Below are 16,636 nucleotides of genomic sequence, written 5' to 3'. Positions count from 1 at the left end.
ATTTGACACTTCGTTGCTGATACTGTTTGTGTTGCCAAAATTTTGCCAAAAAAATTTGCTCAATGGAAATTCATTTAATTGTCGATGAAATGGGAAAAAGCGAAGAACATTTTTTATTAAATTATGAAAAAAAAGAAGAATTGCCAGAAAAAAACGGAATCTTTTATTGGAATCAATTTTGGAAAAAAGACGTGTAACAAAAGTACACAATTTCTTCAACACAATTGAGCAGTACGATAATGATGTATTCTTTTCCCACTTTCGCATGACTCCTCACACATTTGCCGTAAGTATTGTAATTAAAAACCAATTGTTTATAATATAACCAATGATTTTGATTTGTTTAGAAATTGACACATGCTCTGCAGCCGCATTGGTTAACCTTTAACACTCGCTACTCCCTGAAACAATCGCTGTATCTTACTCTATGGAAGCTAAGCAATAGTCGCGTAACGTACCGAGAACTCTCTGATCGGTTCTGCGTTGGAAAAGGAACAGCACATAAACTTTTTTTCATGACCATCAAAACCATATGCCAACTAAAAAATGAAATACTTTGGCCCACGCTTGTGGAGCAACAAAAAATTATGGAAGAGTTCCAATCAAAGAGAACAAATCCATTTCCATTTGTGGTTGGATGCATGGATGGAATCCATTTTAAAATAAACACCCCCAAAAAAGATGCAATCAGCTATTATGATCGTAAAGGAAATTTTTCGATAACTATGCAGGTAAAACGATGTATTATAAATATACCCTATTACAATATACAATTTTAGATTTATTTTTCTATCTAGGCGATTTGCGATAGCAACCTACGATTTTTAGACGTCTTTATTGGCTTTCCTGGAAGCTGTCACGACGCCAATGTCTGGAAAAATAGCCCAATTTACCAACAGATCACCTCCGGAGAAGCTCAGCTTGCGACCACGGCCGTAATATTAGCAGATTCGGCTTATCCGCTATCAAAATATTTGATGGTCCCGTATAGGGATAATGGACATCTTTCACCAGAAGAGAAAAAGTTTAACTACTACCTCAGTTCCACACGAGTGTTAGTCGAACAGTCGTTCGGCCTTTTAAGGCAGAAATTTAGAATACTTAATCACATCGACGTTTCAACCATAAAGAGTGCTTCGAAAATTGTAATGGCCTGTACTATATTACATAATTTTATATTATCCCACAGCAGTGATGCAACTTCAGACGATGACAATTTCTACCAATATAACAACGATACAGTGGCTGTTGACGAAAATATTAACGAAAGTAGTGAAGGTATTATCAAAAGGAATGAATTAAAAATGTTATTTTCGTCATAAATTTTTTATTTAAAAATAAATAGCATTACAAAAAAAATGTTTTACATGTTTTTTGTACGATCACATTCATGTTTGTACTACAATAGTTTGCAAAAAAAATTTAAGTTTTTAGGAGATCATATACTTCAGGTAATTAATGTAATTAAATTCTATTCGCCAGAATTTCTCGCAACGCACTCAAAACGGAAATTTTTTCCTTTTCAATTTCTAGCTTCTCTCTCTCTAGTTGTACTAGTTCATCGTGGCGTTTTTGCTCCTGACTAGATTCCGCCTTTAAAAATGTTAATGTCTCGTTTTGCGATTTTTTGGAGCGTTTACTTGCACTTCCAAGGTAACTGTCCGAGTCACCGCAATCCGAGTCTTCGCACGTGGGACTTCCCAGGGAGGATAGCAAATTCTCCAATGGAGGCTCAATTGAGTGGCGGCTGCCATAAACAGCATTGAATTCTTCGAAATACTCCCAGCTGGTGGCATCCCTTCCTGTGGATTTATTCCTCTTTTTTATCCTCTTGTACGAGGCCAACATATTCAAAAATTTCCTCTGAATTGCCTCCTTTGAATCCTTTATTTCGGGATTCACTGCTTTCATAGACTCTAGGACTCTACCCCAAAGGACCGCTTTTTTCTTTTTGCCGGCTGCAAATTCGGCCTCCATATCGAGCCGGCATCTTATTAGTAACTTTATTATTGAACCCGATCTTTCGCTACAAATAAGTAAAAACACAATAACTTAAACATTTGTGTATATAAATTGATAAAATATGAAATAAATCACATTTACACTAACCTTTCTTCAACCATACTGTTCTGCAGACAAAATTTTTGTGTTGCTGAAATTTTGATAAATTGCGCGCAAAAAGTGACAGTAGAACGTGATGCTGTTGCAAGTGTTGCCAAAAATTCTCGCAGAACGTGATACTTTGACAAATTTGCAACACTGCTGTCGTGATTGCCATCTCGAACGCACCCTACATATATCCGCATTCAACGTTCATATAAAGGGGTTACGACAACTTTCATATCATATGTTTGATGACGAAGTTGGTCCTAGTTGATTGGTTGCTATTGTCTTTTTCATATGTTTACGTTCTTTTATACTTGAAATGGCCAAAAATATTAATTATAAAAAGCTACAAGCTGATAATGTATTTGTAAGTAACGTAAGAAATTGTATAAAAGATGCTTTTAAGTAGGGGTGCGTTCGACATGGCAATGACGACAGCGGTGTTGCAATATGTCTAAGTATCACGTTCTGCGTAAATTTTTGGCAACACCTGCAGCAGCATCACATTCCACTGTCACTCTCTGCACACAATTTATGCATATATTCGGCAACACTAAATTTTTGTCTGCACATCAGCAAATATGCAACACAGTAGCTGCAATTATTACGTAGCTCGATCGCACCCTAGTTTTGCATTTTAATAACTTGTTTTAGTCTTTAAAAATATTGTAATTTGATATATTATTTTTATTTTTCACAAAAAATGTACATACATAGCAACTCTAATTGTCTGATGACATTTTTAAGGAATGACATATTTAAATAAGTCAAATCTATTATAAAATTGGTATATTCGCAACGGACGGACATTGTTTTTAAAAAGCGATCATGAAATTTGATTTGTACACATTTTTTTTATAAGATCTACGTTTCTGAAGTGGTAATAATTGTATTCAAGGACCTAATACGGTTTTCAACCTACCTGCATTTTGGTTGAAGTTTTGACATTCCGTATTATGGTTACCAACTCAACCCGTCAAAAAAAATTTCGAAGTGTTGTCAAACTTCAACTTTTTGGTTCGACGGTTTGACTACCTACAGTTCTAGTTATAGATTAATGAATTTATTTGGGAAAAATATTAATTGAAAATGGAAACTGGTTAAAAATAACAATTTCTTTTATAATTTTAAACTATTTTAATCAGTTATGTATTGTACAAATGTGAAAAATTTGTTGAGCTCAAAGGAAAAATAAAATTAAGGGACCGTAGGATGTGTTTCGTTCATAAAAAGTCGTCTACGATCTACTACTACTAGGAATATATGTAGTTTTTGAGTAAAATTGAATTTTTGAAGGGTTTTGCTCTTCTTCAGTCATTTGTGTTTCATCCACAGCGCACAAATATGGTGTGCATAATAATTAAAAGCAGGCTTTTACCAACCATAGTTGCTTCAGCCCAAAGTTAAAATCATTTAAAAGGCATTCTTGTTAACTACCGGCAGCAAGAAAATGCAGAGTTTGTGTCAATGTTCCTTCATCTCATTAGAAAAAATAAAATTATTCCTCATTTAAACGAAAATAACTTATGAATCGGCAATAAACATTATTTAAAAATCATTTAATTGTCAATAAAATTTGGCGTCAGCTTTGATTGTCCTCGTATATTAATGTTGAATTCTTTATTGCCTCGTTCATATCCACCAGTAATCTCCGCAACTAGATAGTTTCTTGACAAGTGTCTGAGAAAGCGATGAATTCTACCTCCGTTGAAGAAAGTAAAACACAAGTTTGTTTTCTTCAATTTACGTCTGAATATCCAACAACTACTCTCCGTTGACTCCACTGTTTCAGTTATGATGTTCCTTTGAGGTACCTGACGACTCTTTTGAGCTGTTCCCAATTTTCTTTACATGGACTTGAAGTCTTTTGAGATAAAATATTAACACTTGCTGTTATCTCTGGCCTCGTGTTGATGGAAATATACAAAAGACATCCGAGTATCTTCTAATAGTCTTTGTTGTTGATAATTTTTCGTGATGTTTCTGACGGCAATTTATAATACACTATTTCCATATGAGTTTTGTTGTTGTTGTAACGGGTACCTAGTCCTCGTTTGGGTGTTTGAGGTCATCTAACGGGAGGCCCAGGAAACGAGCTGTTTCGACGGGGTCGGACCATAGGGAGAAGGGTGTTAGATGGGTGGGGTTTGTTGGGGTTTGTTGGGCATGCAAAGAGGTGGTTAGTGTCATGCGGAGACTCATTGCACGCAGGACATGTGTTGAGTATGTCGGGGTCAATTCTGGATAAGTAGGAGTTTAACCTGCTACAGTATCCGGAACGAAGTTGCGCGAGGGTCACTCTGGTTTCCCGAGGCAACTCGAGTTCTATGTCTGCTATGGGTGGTGGTTTGACTCCTATTACGCCATTCACTGAGAGGGAGTCTGTGAAGGTGTTGATGGCTCCACTGTGAATGGCGGTCAGTGCCTGTCTGAAGTTCGTTGCGTCCGAAGTCCGGTCGGCGTACTGTCTAATGTCGTCGACGTAGTCAGGGAAAGACCTCTTGGTGGCTGGGGGAGTTTCGTAATATAAAAATTAAACAGTAGTGGGGAGAGGACACCGCCCTGCGGAACCCCCTGTTTAATTTTCCTAAGTTTGGAGTTTTGACCTCGAAACAGTACGGATGAATGCCGACCGCTCAGGTAGTTCATAGGCCACCGCTTCAGCCCTGGAGGGAGCGGTGATTGTTCTAGGTCCTCAAGTAGCGTTGTGTGATTGACTGTGTCAAAAGCTTTTGACAAGTCCAACGCTACGAGGATCGTCCTCTCGCAGGGTGGCTTCTGGTTCAGGCCATGAACTATCTGGGCGTTTATGACGCTAAGTGCTGTGGTGGTACTGTGCACTTTACGGAAGCCATGCTGATGATCTGCTAGGCTCAGGTGGTGAGTGAACGTCGGGAGTAGCAAGGCCTCAAGTGTCTTCACTACTGGGGAAAAGAGTTATCGGGCGATACGACTCCCCTTTGTTTGCTGGTTTCCCAGGTTTCAGTAGTGGGACCACTCTTCCGACTTTCCACACATCGGGTATTTGAAGAGTGGATATCGACAGGTTGAGGACCTTGGTGAGATAATTTACTTCCGTTGGGCCTAGGTGTTTTAACATCAGCATGGTTATTCCGTCAGGGCCAATGGACTTAGACGATTTCGCCTTTTTGATGACACTCTGAACCTCCCCATCGGTGAAAGTAAGTGGTGCACAGTCTTTTGGCATTTTGCGCAGCCGTCGGGTAACACATCGTTTGGCCTAGTCAGTCGAAGGGTGCAGTGTAAATTGTCGGCTGAAATAGCTCGCGCACTTCTTCGGGTCCGAGGAGGCATGACCATCGAATTGAATTTCAACCCGATCGTCATGTCTTCTCGGATTTGACAGGGCCTTGACAGTAGTCCAAAGCTTACTCACACCGGTGGAGAGGTTGCAGGACTTCAGGTGCTCTATCCATTTTGTCCGCTTATGATGATTTACCATTTGCCGAATCTCAGTAAATTCTGTGAAGCCGACCCAGTTAGCTTTGTTAAAGTTAACATAAGTGCGGTTGTCCACAGAAATAAAGTCAGGAGGTTTCTCGATCGAGATAATTATGGGCAGATGGTCTGATGCAAGAGTTAGCATAGGTCGCCAGGTTATACTATTTATCAGACCACCGCTAGCGATGGTAATATCTGGCGAGCTATTACAGGTGCCCATAATTCTGGTGGGGGCTTCGTCATTAATTGTGCAGAATGTCGAAGCGTCTATGTGTTCCGCCAGCTCCATCCCCCTACGATCGTTTGACAGGCAGGAATGCCAAAGATCGTGATGCGCGTTAAAGTCGCCTAGCACCAAACGGTTTTCACCACGAAGGAGCGCATCTATGTTCGGGTGATATCCTGTTGGGCAACATGTAACTGGGGGGATGTATATATTAAATATTTCGAGCTCGACATCGCCTGACCGGACAGCTATACCCGGACATTCTAGGGTAGTGTCCCTACGGTCGATGTCAACATCGATAAGACGATACTGCACGGTGTTGTGCAATATGAAGGCTAGGCCTCCACCATTATCTCGCTCGCGATCCTTACGTAAAACGTTGAAACCTGCACAACTCAGAAGATCTGAGCGGCTGTTTAACTTGGTTTCTTGGACCGCAGCTATCGTTACGCGCTCCTGGCTCATGAATGCAACTATCTCCTCGATCTTACTTTGGAGCCCGTTGCAGTTGAATTGTAAGAGTCGCGTTTGTCGCGGCTGTCCAGTCGTGATCCTAGGGGTGAGTGGGGTGCGTGTAGGTGGTGGTTGTTGCAGCTGTACTATCCGCATGGGCGGTTGTCGCACTGTGGTGTTGATTGGCGACGCCACTGTATGTGATTGCGGGGGCAGACTCCTACAGCATGGGGCAACGTACGACGCACTCCACTGTCGTGTGGTGCGCAGACCAGAACACGTAAGAAAGTGACACCAGCCTGAACAGACTGTGCGAGGAACCAGGAGTTGCTGGCTGGTTCTCGCACGAGGATTGGAGCTGGATGAAGGTTTGGGGGGAGGTTGGTCAGATTGGGAGTCATGCTGTCTGTGTGAGCTCCTTAGGACCGTGGAGGTCCTATCTTGGACACTCGACTGGAGTAGCAGAGCAGTGCGCTAACATGGTGCAGGTTGCACAGCCGCATGTCGCATTATTGCGTTGACAGCATGGGGCCACGTAACTTGTGGTCCACTCCCTATGTGTCTTATGGCTGAACAGGTCTTAAGATGGAACCGCAGAACTGGCTTTTGTGGGAATTGAATATGAGTTTTCGCCGCTATTGCCTCCTCGAGTACAAACATGTTCGTCTCTGGTAACCTCTATTCCGAGGTAATGCTTTATTTTTACCAAGATCTATGATTTCGAATTTTGAAGCAAGTGGTTTCCTTATTACTTCAACTTGGTCCCTAGTTCTGCAAACAAGCAAAATATCGTCTGCGTAAATCAAAACGTAGCACTAGTCATTTTCAATCTTCGCGAAATCTCCGTCGATCAAGGTTTCGTTCACCTTTTCGTACCAAGTTGTTTTAGTCCAAATGACCGTTTTCAGCGACCCTTTGAGAAATGCAGTTTTTGCATTAAAATGATGAACCTTCATTTTTCTTCTTCTTGCAGCTGATAAAAGAATTCTAAATTTCGATTAATGACCAACTGGAGCGAAAACTTCGTTAAAGTCCATCTCGCATTTCTGTGACAAACCTTGTGCCACTAGTCTGGCTTTATACTGCTGTACTACTTTTTCACCTTGAATACCCATTTACAGCCAATCGCTGCTCTTTTCTCAGATAGATCTGGCAGTTCCCACGTGCTGTTTTTCTTGAGTGACTCCATCTCCTCCTGCATGGTAACTATCCATTTATTTCTGTTTTTGCTTACATTCCTGATAATCTTTGGGCTCTTCAATCGTTAATTTTTATTTCTTCAATAAATTTTGGTGGAGGTTTTCCTTTCGTAAACTCAGAGGATCTCCTTTGAGGACCTCTGTACCAGCTCAGCTTGAACGTCCTCTTCTTCTGTTCCCTCCTCCTCGATTTCGTTGTCAAAAAAGTACCCTAAGCAGGAGGCGACCTACCTTACATCCCTATAAACTGCCTATGTCGTTTCAAAATTACAGATAGCTCATTCAAAGACTTTTTTGGTACCTTAAGAAAAGCATAAGCGAATTTAATGATATAATATAATAATAATTCTAGTGAGGACAGACACTCCTTGACTAGCTTTCAATGCACGGTTCGCGCACTCAGGGCTTGTATTGCCGCTCTGCTGTCGGAGTGAATGCTCACCTCTCTAAACGAAGATGCACTTCGTAACAGTACCTCTACCGCCACCTTGATGGCGGCCACTCTTTACAGAAAACCCCCCCTCCAACTTTCCCTCCTAGCTTCGATCCATCCGTGAAAAAGCTCACCGCGCCTTCTTCCCCTCCACATCTTCCTCGTCGGGATATGAGCAGAGAAAAAGCCGCCTCGAGTGGCCGCTGTGACGCAGTGATCCAAATTTTCAGGTATGTAGCTGAAGGATCAGAGAATTGTAGCGTGTCCTTGTTCGGACCTTTTCAAAAGCCTAGCTTCCCTGAGCCTAATAGCACACCTAGCAGCAATGCACCTACCGGCAATGTCCACAGGTGCTACATTTAATATAGCGTTGAGAGCTATCGTTGGTGTGGTTCGCTGTGCACCAGAGATTCTGATGAGCGCCGCTCTTTGGACTCGCTCAATCTTTTTAGCCAGGGTAGTCTTTTCGAGCGCCCTCCACCAGACGAACACCATAGAACAATATTGGCTTGACTACGGTTTCGTAGAGTCAGAGCACCACCTTTGGTGAGAGTCCCCACCTTTTCCCTATTGCTCCCCTGCAGCAATATAAGGCGACCAATGCCTTCTTGACTCTCTCCTCAATGTTCGGCCTCCAAGAAAGCTTTCTATTAAGGACAAGCCCTAGGTATTTCACCTTATCAACATGTTGAAGACGTGCACCCCCGAAAGAGGGAAGAGGCACGTTTTGGGTCTTATACCTCCTAGTAAATAAAACCATCTCGGTTTTACTTGGGTTGACAGCTAGGCCGCTTCTATTTGGCCAGTTGGATACCACGTTTAGATACCCTTCGGTGAGCTCATAGACGGTATTCAGGAATTTACCTTTAACCATAAGAACCACCTCATCAGCATAGGCTGCTCCTCCCAGATTCAGAGCAGTGGGGAGAGTATTCCTCCCTGTGGAATTCCCCTATTAACCTTTCTGGTTGACTTGGCACTACCCCACTGCGCTACGAAAGTTCTGTCGCAAAGAAGATTGAAAATGAGGTGTTTGAGGTTCGATTCCACCTCAAAATTTTCGAGGGCTTTAACCACTGCCTCTGGCCGAACGTTATCGAAGGCCCACTAGATTTCGAGAAAGGTGCCCATTGCAAATTCTTTGTGCAACAGCGCTATCTCCAGCCATGACACTACATCATGCAAAGCAGTGTCGACCGACCTGCCCTTGATATAGGCATGCTGCGCCCGTAACAGTTTACCCCTCGGTATTCTGCACCTAATGTACAGATCCATAAGTCTCTCCAGCGTTTACAACAGACTCGAGGATAGGCTGATGGGTCTGAAATCTTTTGCACCGATATGAGAGCTTTTACCGGCCTTCGGTATAAACGTAACCTTTACCTGTCTCCAGGCCTTCGGGACATGGCCCAATCTAACACATTTCGCGTAGATGGGGGCCAGCCAGCTACATGACACCTTAACCGTACGCTGAAGTTGCGCCGGTATGATGCCATCAGGACTCGGGGACTTGATGCCATCAGGACTCGGGGGGGTGACGGTCATCCAGAAGGTACAAGAAGGCTGTACAGCCTTCCTGAAGCTCCCCCAGTGACACTTCTTCAGTAGAGCGACTCAGCGGAAAATGAGCATCTAGGCGTAGCTTCAGCGACTCCTTGCTACTCGTAATCCACCCGCTATCTGCATTTCTTAGATACCCCACTGGTGTAGGATTTTTTGCAAGAATGCGTCTAAATCTTGAGGACTCGTGACAACCCTCTACGCTGCCGCAGAAGGCACTGCACGAAGCCCTCTTGGCTTTCTTCAACTCGGACTTGTTAATGGCCAGTTCGGCCTTGTACAACGCCCAGTCGTAACTAGAGCCACTTTTACGGGCTTTATTGAAGAGTCTTCTTCTCGAAGATCTAATCTCCGTTAGCTCCGAAGTCCACCAAGAGGTTTCCCTTTACTTTTCTGAGTTTTCAGAGGACAGGAGCTTTCAGGCGCGGTTAGCAGAGCTGATCGAAGCTTCCTGCAATACAGGACCCAATTGGTATTCCTGAAGTTTCTGTAGGTTCTATGCTTCGGGAGCGAGGCGTCCAAGCTGAACCCAATATATTTATGATCAGAAAAGGAGTGGTCGTCTAGAACTCTCCATTTCGAGATCAAGGGAGCCATTTCCCTAGAGGCTAGCGTGACATTAAGGACTTCCGCCCTGCTAGCTGTCACAAAACTAGGGCAGTTTCCCCTATTGCAGATAAAAAGGTCTACATCGCAAATAAAATCAAAAAGTGACTCACCTCTAGCGTTTGTGTCCGAGCTCCACTTGAATTGGCATCCGAGCCTATTAGAACCGCGGCTCCTTTGCGCCTGGCCTCTGCTAGAGCCATCCTCAGCAGGTCCGGAGGTGGTTCCACCTCGTCGTCGTGCGGCATATAGACTGAGACAAGCCAGATTCCTCCTCGTTGCTGAAATTAAGTAAAAGAAAAACGTTTAGTTCATTTCTGACCAACAGACAGGCTCTGGTTTTAAGTGTGCTGCTTGCCGCCAGGAGCTTATGGCTTTTTGTCCTTAGTCCAGATATTCCATGGCTGCTCAGTCACGGTTCCTGGATTAGGATAACGTCGGCTTCGTCCCTTCTTAGACGAAGCAATAGATCGGCGGAGGCCGCCTTTGAGTGCTGGAGGTTAATTTGGAGGATCTTCATTCTCCAAACTCCTCTCCAGCCTCCTCGAACAGACGCTCGAGACTGAGGACGGATACATCATCACCTGACGATCCGCCCCCGTGCTCACCGCGTCCGAGAGGACAGGGTTGAAATTCATTTTTGAGAGGCAAACTTTCCCACTCTCTTCCACCCCAGCAAGAGGCAGCAGGCCATCCGCCCTGGCTTCTGTTGGGAGCATTCTGAGAACGACCCTCTCGAAGCCATAGCTTATAGCCCCCTTTGTCACATTGAGAGGAGCGAGGGACTCCTTGTTTAGGAGTATCAGCGCTTGCCGCTATGGTGCCTCGGTCCTCTCCAGCCTAATCACCCTCCAGTCTTGGGCGGGAAGAGATGGATTGCAGTACCGCGACATCTCTTCAATTTCGGCCGGGGTGGAAGGTTCGGGCGGAAGTCAGACCCGAGCCCGAGGCCGCATCGGGATGGCATTCACCTAATGAGTTTGTGAATGCCGAGGTTCCACCCGGCACTTTCACATCTAGGGGGTGGTCCAGGGCTTCCCCTGACCACCTTCATGAAAACAGCTGAGATAGCAGTCGCTACCCGCTTCCACTCGTCATGGGAGATGTCTTCATCTCCCCTGCTTCGGTCGTATACACCAAGCCATTTCGCTAAACATCGGTGCGGGTCCGACCCGAGGTTTTTTGCCGAGGGAGGATTCCCTCTCCTGCGATCTCTGCTGCTTTATCGAGGTGTGGGGCTCGTTCGGCTCACTTTTCCGTCGCCCACGTCGCTCAGCACCCTTTTGGTCCACTCAAGTGTGTTAGCATGCTGTCAGATTTCTGATCAGCCTGCTTGCCAGTGCTGGCGATTCCGCCTCGCACTCCCGCCCTACCCAAGGTTACCGTCGGTAGACTCCTGCCGACCCCCCTGCCTTTCCTCCCCCAGTGACGGTACGCCAGGCACCCCCTGGATTGCCCTTCTCACCCTTAACCAGGGACGGTTTCGTCCCCCTTGGTTAAAGTGTCCCCCCAGGGAACCGTCCACTATAGCAGAGGTCGGTTTCGACCTGCTTCCCCCCTCGTCATTAGTATTTTTCGTATTCATTTTGATTGGGTCCCCACTCAGAGCCGCTATCCGCCTCCCGGAAAGGTGGTCGCCTTTTATGGTCCGAAGGTTGTCTCAGTTACGAGGCCAAGGCGAGGGTTGACCGACCAGCGAAAAGAGGGAGTCATCTCAACAAACACCTACCACACCAACTTAATGATAACGGGAGGGGAACGTACTTGGAGGCCTGCCATGGTTTCAACGGGACGGAGGCGACCTTGGCATGAGCCCATCAGCCATATCTGTAGGGTATCACCCCTGCATACTCAGGTGACAGAATACCACAACCACCAGCCCAGGGTTCAACCGTATCCATCTAATAGTCCAGGCTATGTCAATGTGTTGAAGAACACAGCACTGAAAATTATATAAAGTTTATTCAGCCCAAATTCAATCAACAAGCAAAACTCCCTTTGGAAAGCCCAAAAACACATTAAGCCACTGGTAGAATCCAACATGCCCATAAGTGACGTGAGTGGTAATTGGGCTCGAAGTGATGAGGTAAAGTCAATTTGCTTTACAAACCACCTAGAGTAGGTATTTCAGCCAAATTGTTCCATAAACGACTTTAAGCTTATAACTTTGCCCGAAACTGATAACAAGTAGCTATTGCCTATTGAAACGTCTAGTTGTGAAACTAAAAATATCATAAAAGAAATGAATCCAAAAAAGTCGCCAGGATATAATAATATTACTCCAAAATGCTAATGGAGCTACCAAATATTGCTGTAGTAATGCTCTCCTTGCTTTTTGATTGTGGGAAAAAGTCGCAGATCATCATGACAGATAAACCAGGAAAGGACTTCTTACATACCAATAAGTCTCCTACCTTGTCCATGACGCACTTTTATATAAAATTAAAACATAATTCACTTTGGCATTATGTAAAATATTGAAGTCTTATCTAAAAAATATGAAATTTACTGTTAAAGTAGCTAATTTCATCTCAGATGAACGTCCGATTAGGGCTGGTGTACTTCAGGAGAGTGTGCTAGGCCCAACACTATACAAGAATATCCTATATACTGTATACTATATATAATATTATATTAGCCGATGGAATGTCTCATCGTCGAAGAATGGTTAGTCAACTGGCGAATAAATGTAAGACAAACAAGTAAGGAAGGGCTAAGTTCGGATGTAACCGAACATTTCATACTTTTGCAAAGTCAAATGGTATACTCGTTTGAGATTTCTTTGTGGATTGGCTGATATTTTCGGTAGAAGGTCAACTATAGGCACTGGGGTCCACATATTTAGTACTTAGGGGCTTGAACAGTTTTGGTTCGATTTAGACAATTTTTGGTCACAAGGTGGCATACTTAAAACGTATTATTCACGCAAAGTTTTACCCCGATATAATCATTGTTGCCTGATTTGCATAGTGGAAAGTGAAAGAATCAGATGGAATTTAAAATGGTGTTATATGGGAAGTAGGCGTGGTTGCACTATGATATAGAAACATGAAAAGAACGTTATGTACCGAATTTTGTTGAAATTGGTTAATCAGATCTCAAGATATGGGTTTTCACCTAAAAGAGGGCTGTGCCACGCCCACTGTCTAATTTTGAACGCCGTTCCTATAAAGTCATCTCATACCATCCCAGAGATAAAATTTAATGTCTCTGGCGTGTTTAGTGCTTGATTTATCGCGCTTTTAGTAGTTTTTAACAGTACCGTTATACGGGGAGTGGGCGGAGTTTCCACTCGATTTCAACTATTTTCATACCGTTAATAGAAGTGCTAAAAACATTTGCTTCCAGTGAATTTTGTTATTATAGCATTAGCGGTTTAGGAGATATGCACATTAAACATATTAGAGGCGGGACCACGCCCACTTTTAAAAAAAATTTTAACTGCAGATGCCCCTTCCTAATGTGATTCTGTGTACCAAATAACAGTCTTGTATCTTATTGCGGAGCTTAGTTATGGCAATTTATTTGTTTTTAATTAATGACGTTTTGTGGGCGTGGCAGTGGTCCGATTACGCCCATCTGCAATACCAACTATCTCACGGTACTAAGAAACATGTCTACCAAGTCTCATAAAGATATCTCACTTTTTACTCAAGTTACAGCTTGCACGGACGGACGGACAGACGGACGGACGGACAGACATTCACCCGGATTTCAACTCGTCTCTTCATCCTGATCATTTATATATATATATAACCCTATATCTAACTCGATTAGTTTTAGGTGATACAAACAACCGTTAGGTGAACAAAACTATTATACTCTGTAGCAACAGGTTGCGAGAGTATAAAAATGTGTCAGCCGATTAAAATGAATAACATCTTAGTACCATAGGCAAATGATGTAACCTACCTTGGCATTCACTTGGACAGGAGGCTCACATGGAGAAAACATATAACTCGCATGAAAATAAACAAATTTAAACTGGCTTTTAAATAAAAATTCTTAATATAGTCTTGACAATAAAGTTTTGTTATACAGCGCGGTGAAAAAGCCGATTTCCATGTATGGTATTTAAGTGCTGAGGACAACAGAAAGAACTATGAACTACAGGCCTTAAACCCAAACCCGCTTCAAAAGGAAAGGTAGGGGACTAAAATTGACATACACCATTTATCTAGTGAGAAATATATGTAATAATATATATGTTTTGCATTGTTAAGTATTGAATGCATGTGTATTGCATGTATATATTTCGTTCGTGTTTGTTTATGTTTATATCTTTTGTATTGTCGAAGATAAACATGTTCAAGGATATTTGAATATTAACTTTATCGCCGTTTCCAACTTCAATATGTGCCTTGTAAGCTTCGTTAAGGGAACAATCATCATTTATATGACCTGGAACTCGACAATTTGCTTCTATTTTCAAAGTACAAATCATTTGCATCTGCATCTATTGCTTAGTGTCGCCTTATCATGGTAACTTTTTAACTTATTCCATACACTGAGCGCTGTATTTTCGTTCCATACGTGAAAAATTTGATCATATTCGATTGACAAAATCCGCGTTCGTCTATCTGATCCCACTTCTCTTGGAGCTGTTCTCTGGCTGCTTTCTCCAATTTCGTCGTTTAGGCAGGCAAATCTTGTTCAGTGCTGATCACAATTCCTCCTTCTTGAGTAGCAATTCAAAGAATTTACTCTCTCCTTGTAATCTGGATGCATAACCTTATGAAATAGTCAAGCCAGATATACTTTTAAGACTTTATAGAATAAATTCGACTTTAGTACCATATATTTGAGCAAATTCAATTTCATATTAGATGCGTTATGCGTACCTGAGAACGTAAATATTAGTGAAGGTCCAACTACGGACAAGGGTGCGAATTGTCCAAAGCTAACAAAAAAGAAACATGTTTCTTGTATAAAAAGGTGTGTGAATGTTGCGTGCACGTAAAAACAATTCTAAAGCAACAAATCTTTGAACGCTATTATATCTACCTTTCAGTATCAACAAATTTTCATTTAGTCTGAAACCATAAGGAGAAAATGTGGCCAGTAATAAGATCCTGACTAACAGAAATTTAAATATCGTCTATCCTATATTTTTGGTCATAACGAAGCGGCTTTTGGTGTGTATAAACTTCAGTTAAATAATTATTATCATCACGTACGACTTCATTTCATCAAGGTATATTATTACGACAACTCGAAGTGAAAATCCCTAAGGAACCGAATACTGACAAATGAAAAAATAATCACCTCCATTTTTGTCGCAATGCGAAAAAATTTAAAAAATTTCAAAAACATAAATGGACAAGTAATTATAATTTAAATAAAATAATTCCAAAAACATTTAGAATAAGCTAATTGTCTAGAATGCCGACACAAAATTGAACGTTTATTTTTTAGATCCCGCTATGTATTTTAAAATTTGATCTCTTAACAGAAATATTTCAGATAATGGTTTGAACAACAAACGCTAAATTAAAAAAACATAAAAACATTAACATATTAACTTTTTTTTTAACTCGTCCCACTGTAAGTATGAAATGTTCTATGACGTCAACCGTTGTCGTATCGTTGTATTCTATTAATTAACGTTTTTTGGATGGACGCTTGCTTACTCAGTACTTTATTGGATTTTGGACGATTTGCTTGACACCAAACCAGAGATAAGTACAGTCAGCACAGAGTTATAATCCGAGAAAAGGCTCGCAGGCATGTGTCTTCCGACATTTATAGGAGTTCAACAGAATTTAAAATACCGTAACTTTAAATATAAATAAACAAAGATAATAACAAACAGAAATGAAATGAATAAAAGCTTAAATAAAACAGTATTGCCAGATCAGACTTAACATGATTGGAAAATAAACGTAAAACGTAAAACTAACGTAAACAATCCTAAACATCTTGCCTCGTCGAGTTAGTTGACTCGAAATCCTTCTTTAAAAGCAATAGACATATTTTCTGGAATACTCGTTTCATGCATCCTCTAGCGGTATCAACGTGATCTTGCGGATCACCCTATCAGCCCCGGGAGGTACTGCTGTCACTCGACTCAGGCACCAGGAAATGGGAGGCAGGTTCTCTTGTTTGACTAGGACGATATCGTTTATCTTTATATTCCTCGTGCGTCGAAGCCCTGCAGAACGGTTAGATACTCCTCACTTCATCGCTCCCAGAATTCTTGTTGAATTTGACGTATCCATTGCCATTGTTTCAATCGGTTGCAAGGAATAGATAGATAGATAGTGATTAAGGTATGCACCGCGACCTATGGTCTATTGTGCCCTCCCCTAAGTCACAGCGACTCATCTAGCCCTAGCGTATTGATGAACTCCAATATACTGCTAGGCGCCAATGAGGCGATGCGATCCCTGTTTGGAAACATGGATCCCAGGGCCTTGACTCTACGTCTGCAGACAGCTGTGCAGTCCATTAGTAGGTGTTCCGACTCCATGTCACAGAACCGGCAGTTTGCAGAGGAGACCAAGCCCATGTTAAATAAATGCTTGTTAAGCCTGCAATGTCCGGTGTAGAACCCGACCAGAAGTCGAAATTTGTTCCTCGGGAGATTGATTA

The 16,636-nt window shown here is 42.3% G+C and overlaps 1 protein-coding gene and 1 long non-coding RNA gene across 2 annotated transcripts; both read left to right on the top strand.

The window, feature by feature from the left end:
* The first annotated feature begins 69 nt into the window (after nucleotides 1-69).
* On the top strand, nucleotides 70-1,385 carry LOC106619916 (uncharacterized). Its single transcript, XM_070109446.1, has 3 exons — nucleotides 70-286; nucleotides 348-731; nucleotides 798-1,385. The coding sequence occupies exons 1-3, from the start codon at nucleotides 266-268 to the stop codon at nucleotides 1,320-1,322; spliced, it is 930 nt and encodes a 309-aa protein (XP_069965547.1). The 5' UTR covers nucleotides 70-265; the 3' UTR covers nucleotides 1,323-1,385.
* An 11,957-nt stretch (nucleotides 1,386-13,342) lies between these two features.
* Nucleotides 13,343-15,558, top strand: LOC138857260 (uncharacterized). Its single transcript, XR_011396339.1, has 2 exons — nucleotides 13,343-15,180; nucleotides 15,240-15,558. It is a non-coding gene; the product is annotated as an uncharacterized lncRNA (long non-coding RNA).
* Nucleotides 15,559-16,636: the final 1,078 nt, after the last annotated feature.

Source organism: Bactrocera oleae, chromosome 5, assembly GCF_042242935.1.
Source record: "Bactrocera oleae isolate idBacOlea1 chromosome 5, idBacOlea1, whole genome shotgun sequence".
NCBI lineage: Eukaryota > Metazoa > Arthropoda > Insecta > Diptera > Tephritidae > Bactrocera > Bactrocera oleae.
Note: the sequence above shows the minus strand (reverse complement) of the source record. Positions and strands in the feature narration are given on the sequence as shown.

Bases quoted from the DNA above. Each gene is read 5' to 3' on its own strand.
- LOC106619916 (XM_070109446.1), top strand. From the start codon at position 266: ATGACTCCTCACACATTTGCC. The intron at 287-347 runs GTAAGTATTGTA...TGATTTGTTTAG, and splicing joins TGACTCCTCACACATTTGCC to AAATTGACACATGCTCTGCA. The intron at 732-797 runs GTAAAACGATGT...TTTTCTATCTAG, and splicing joins ATTTTTCGATAACTATGCAG to GCGATTTGCGATAGCAACCT.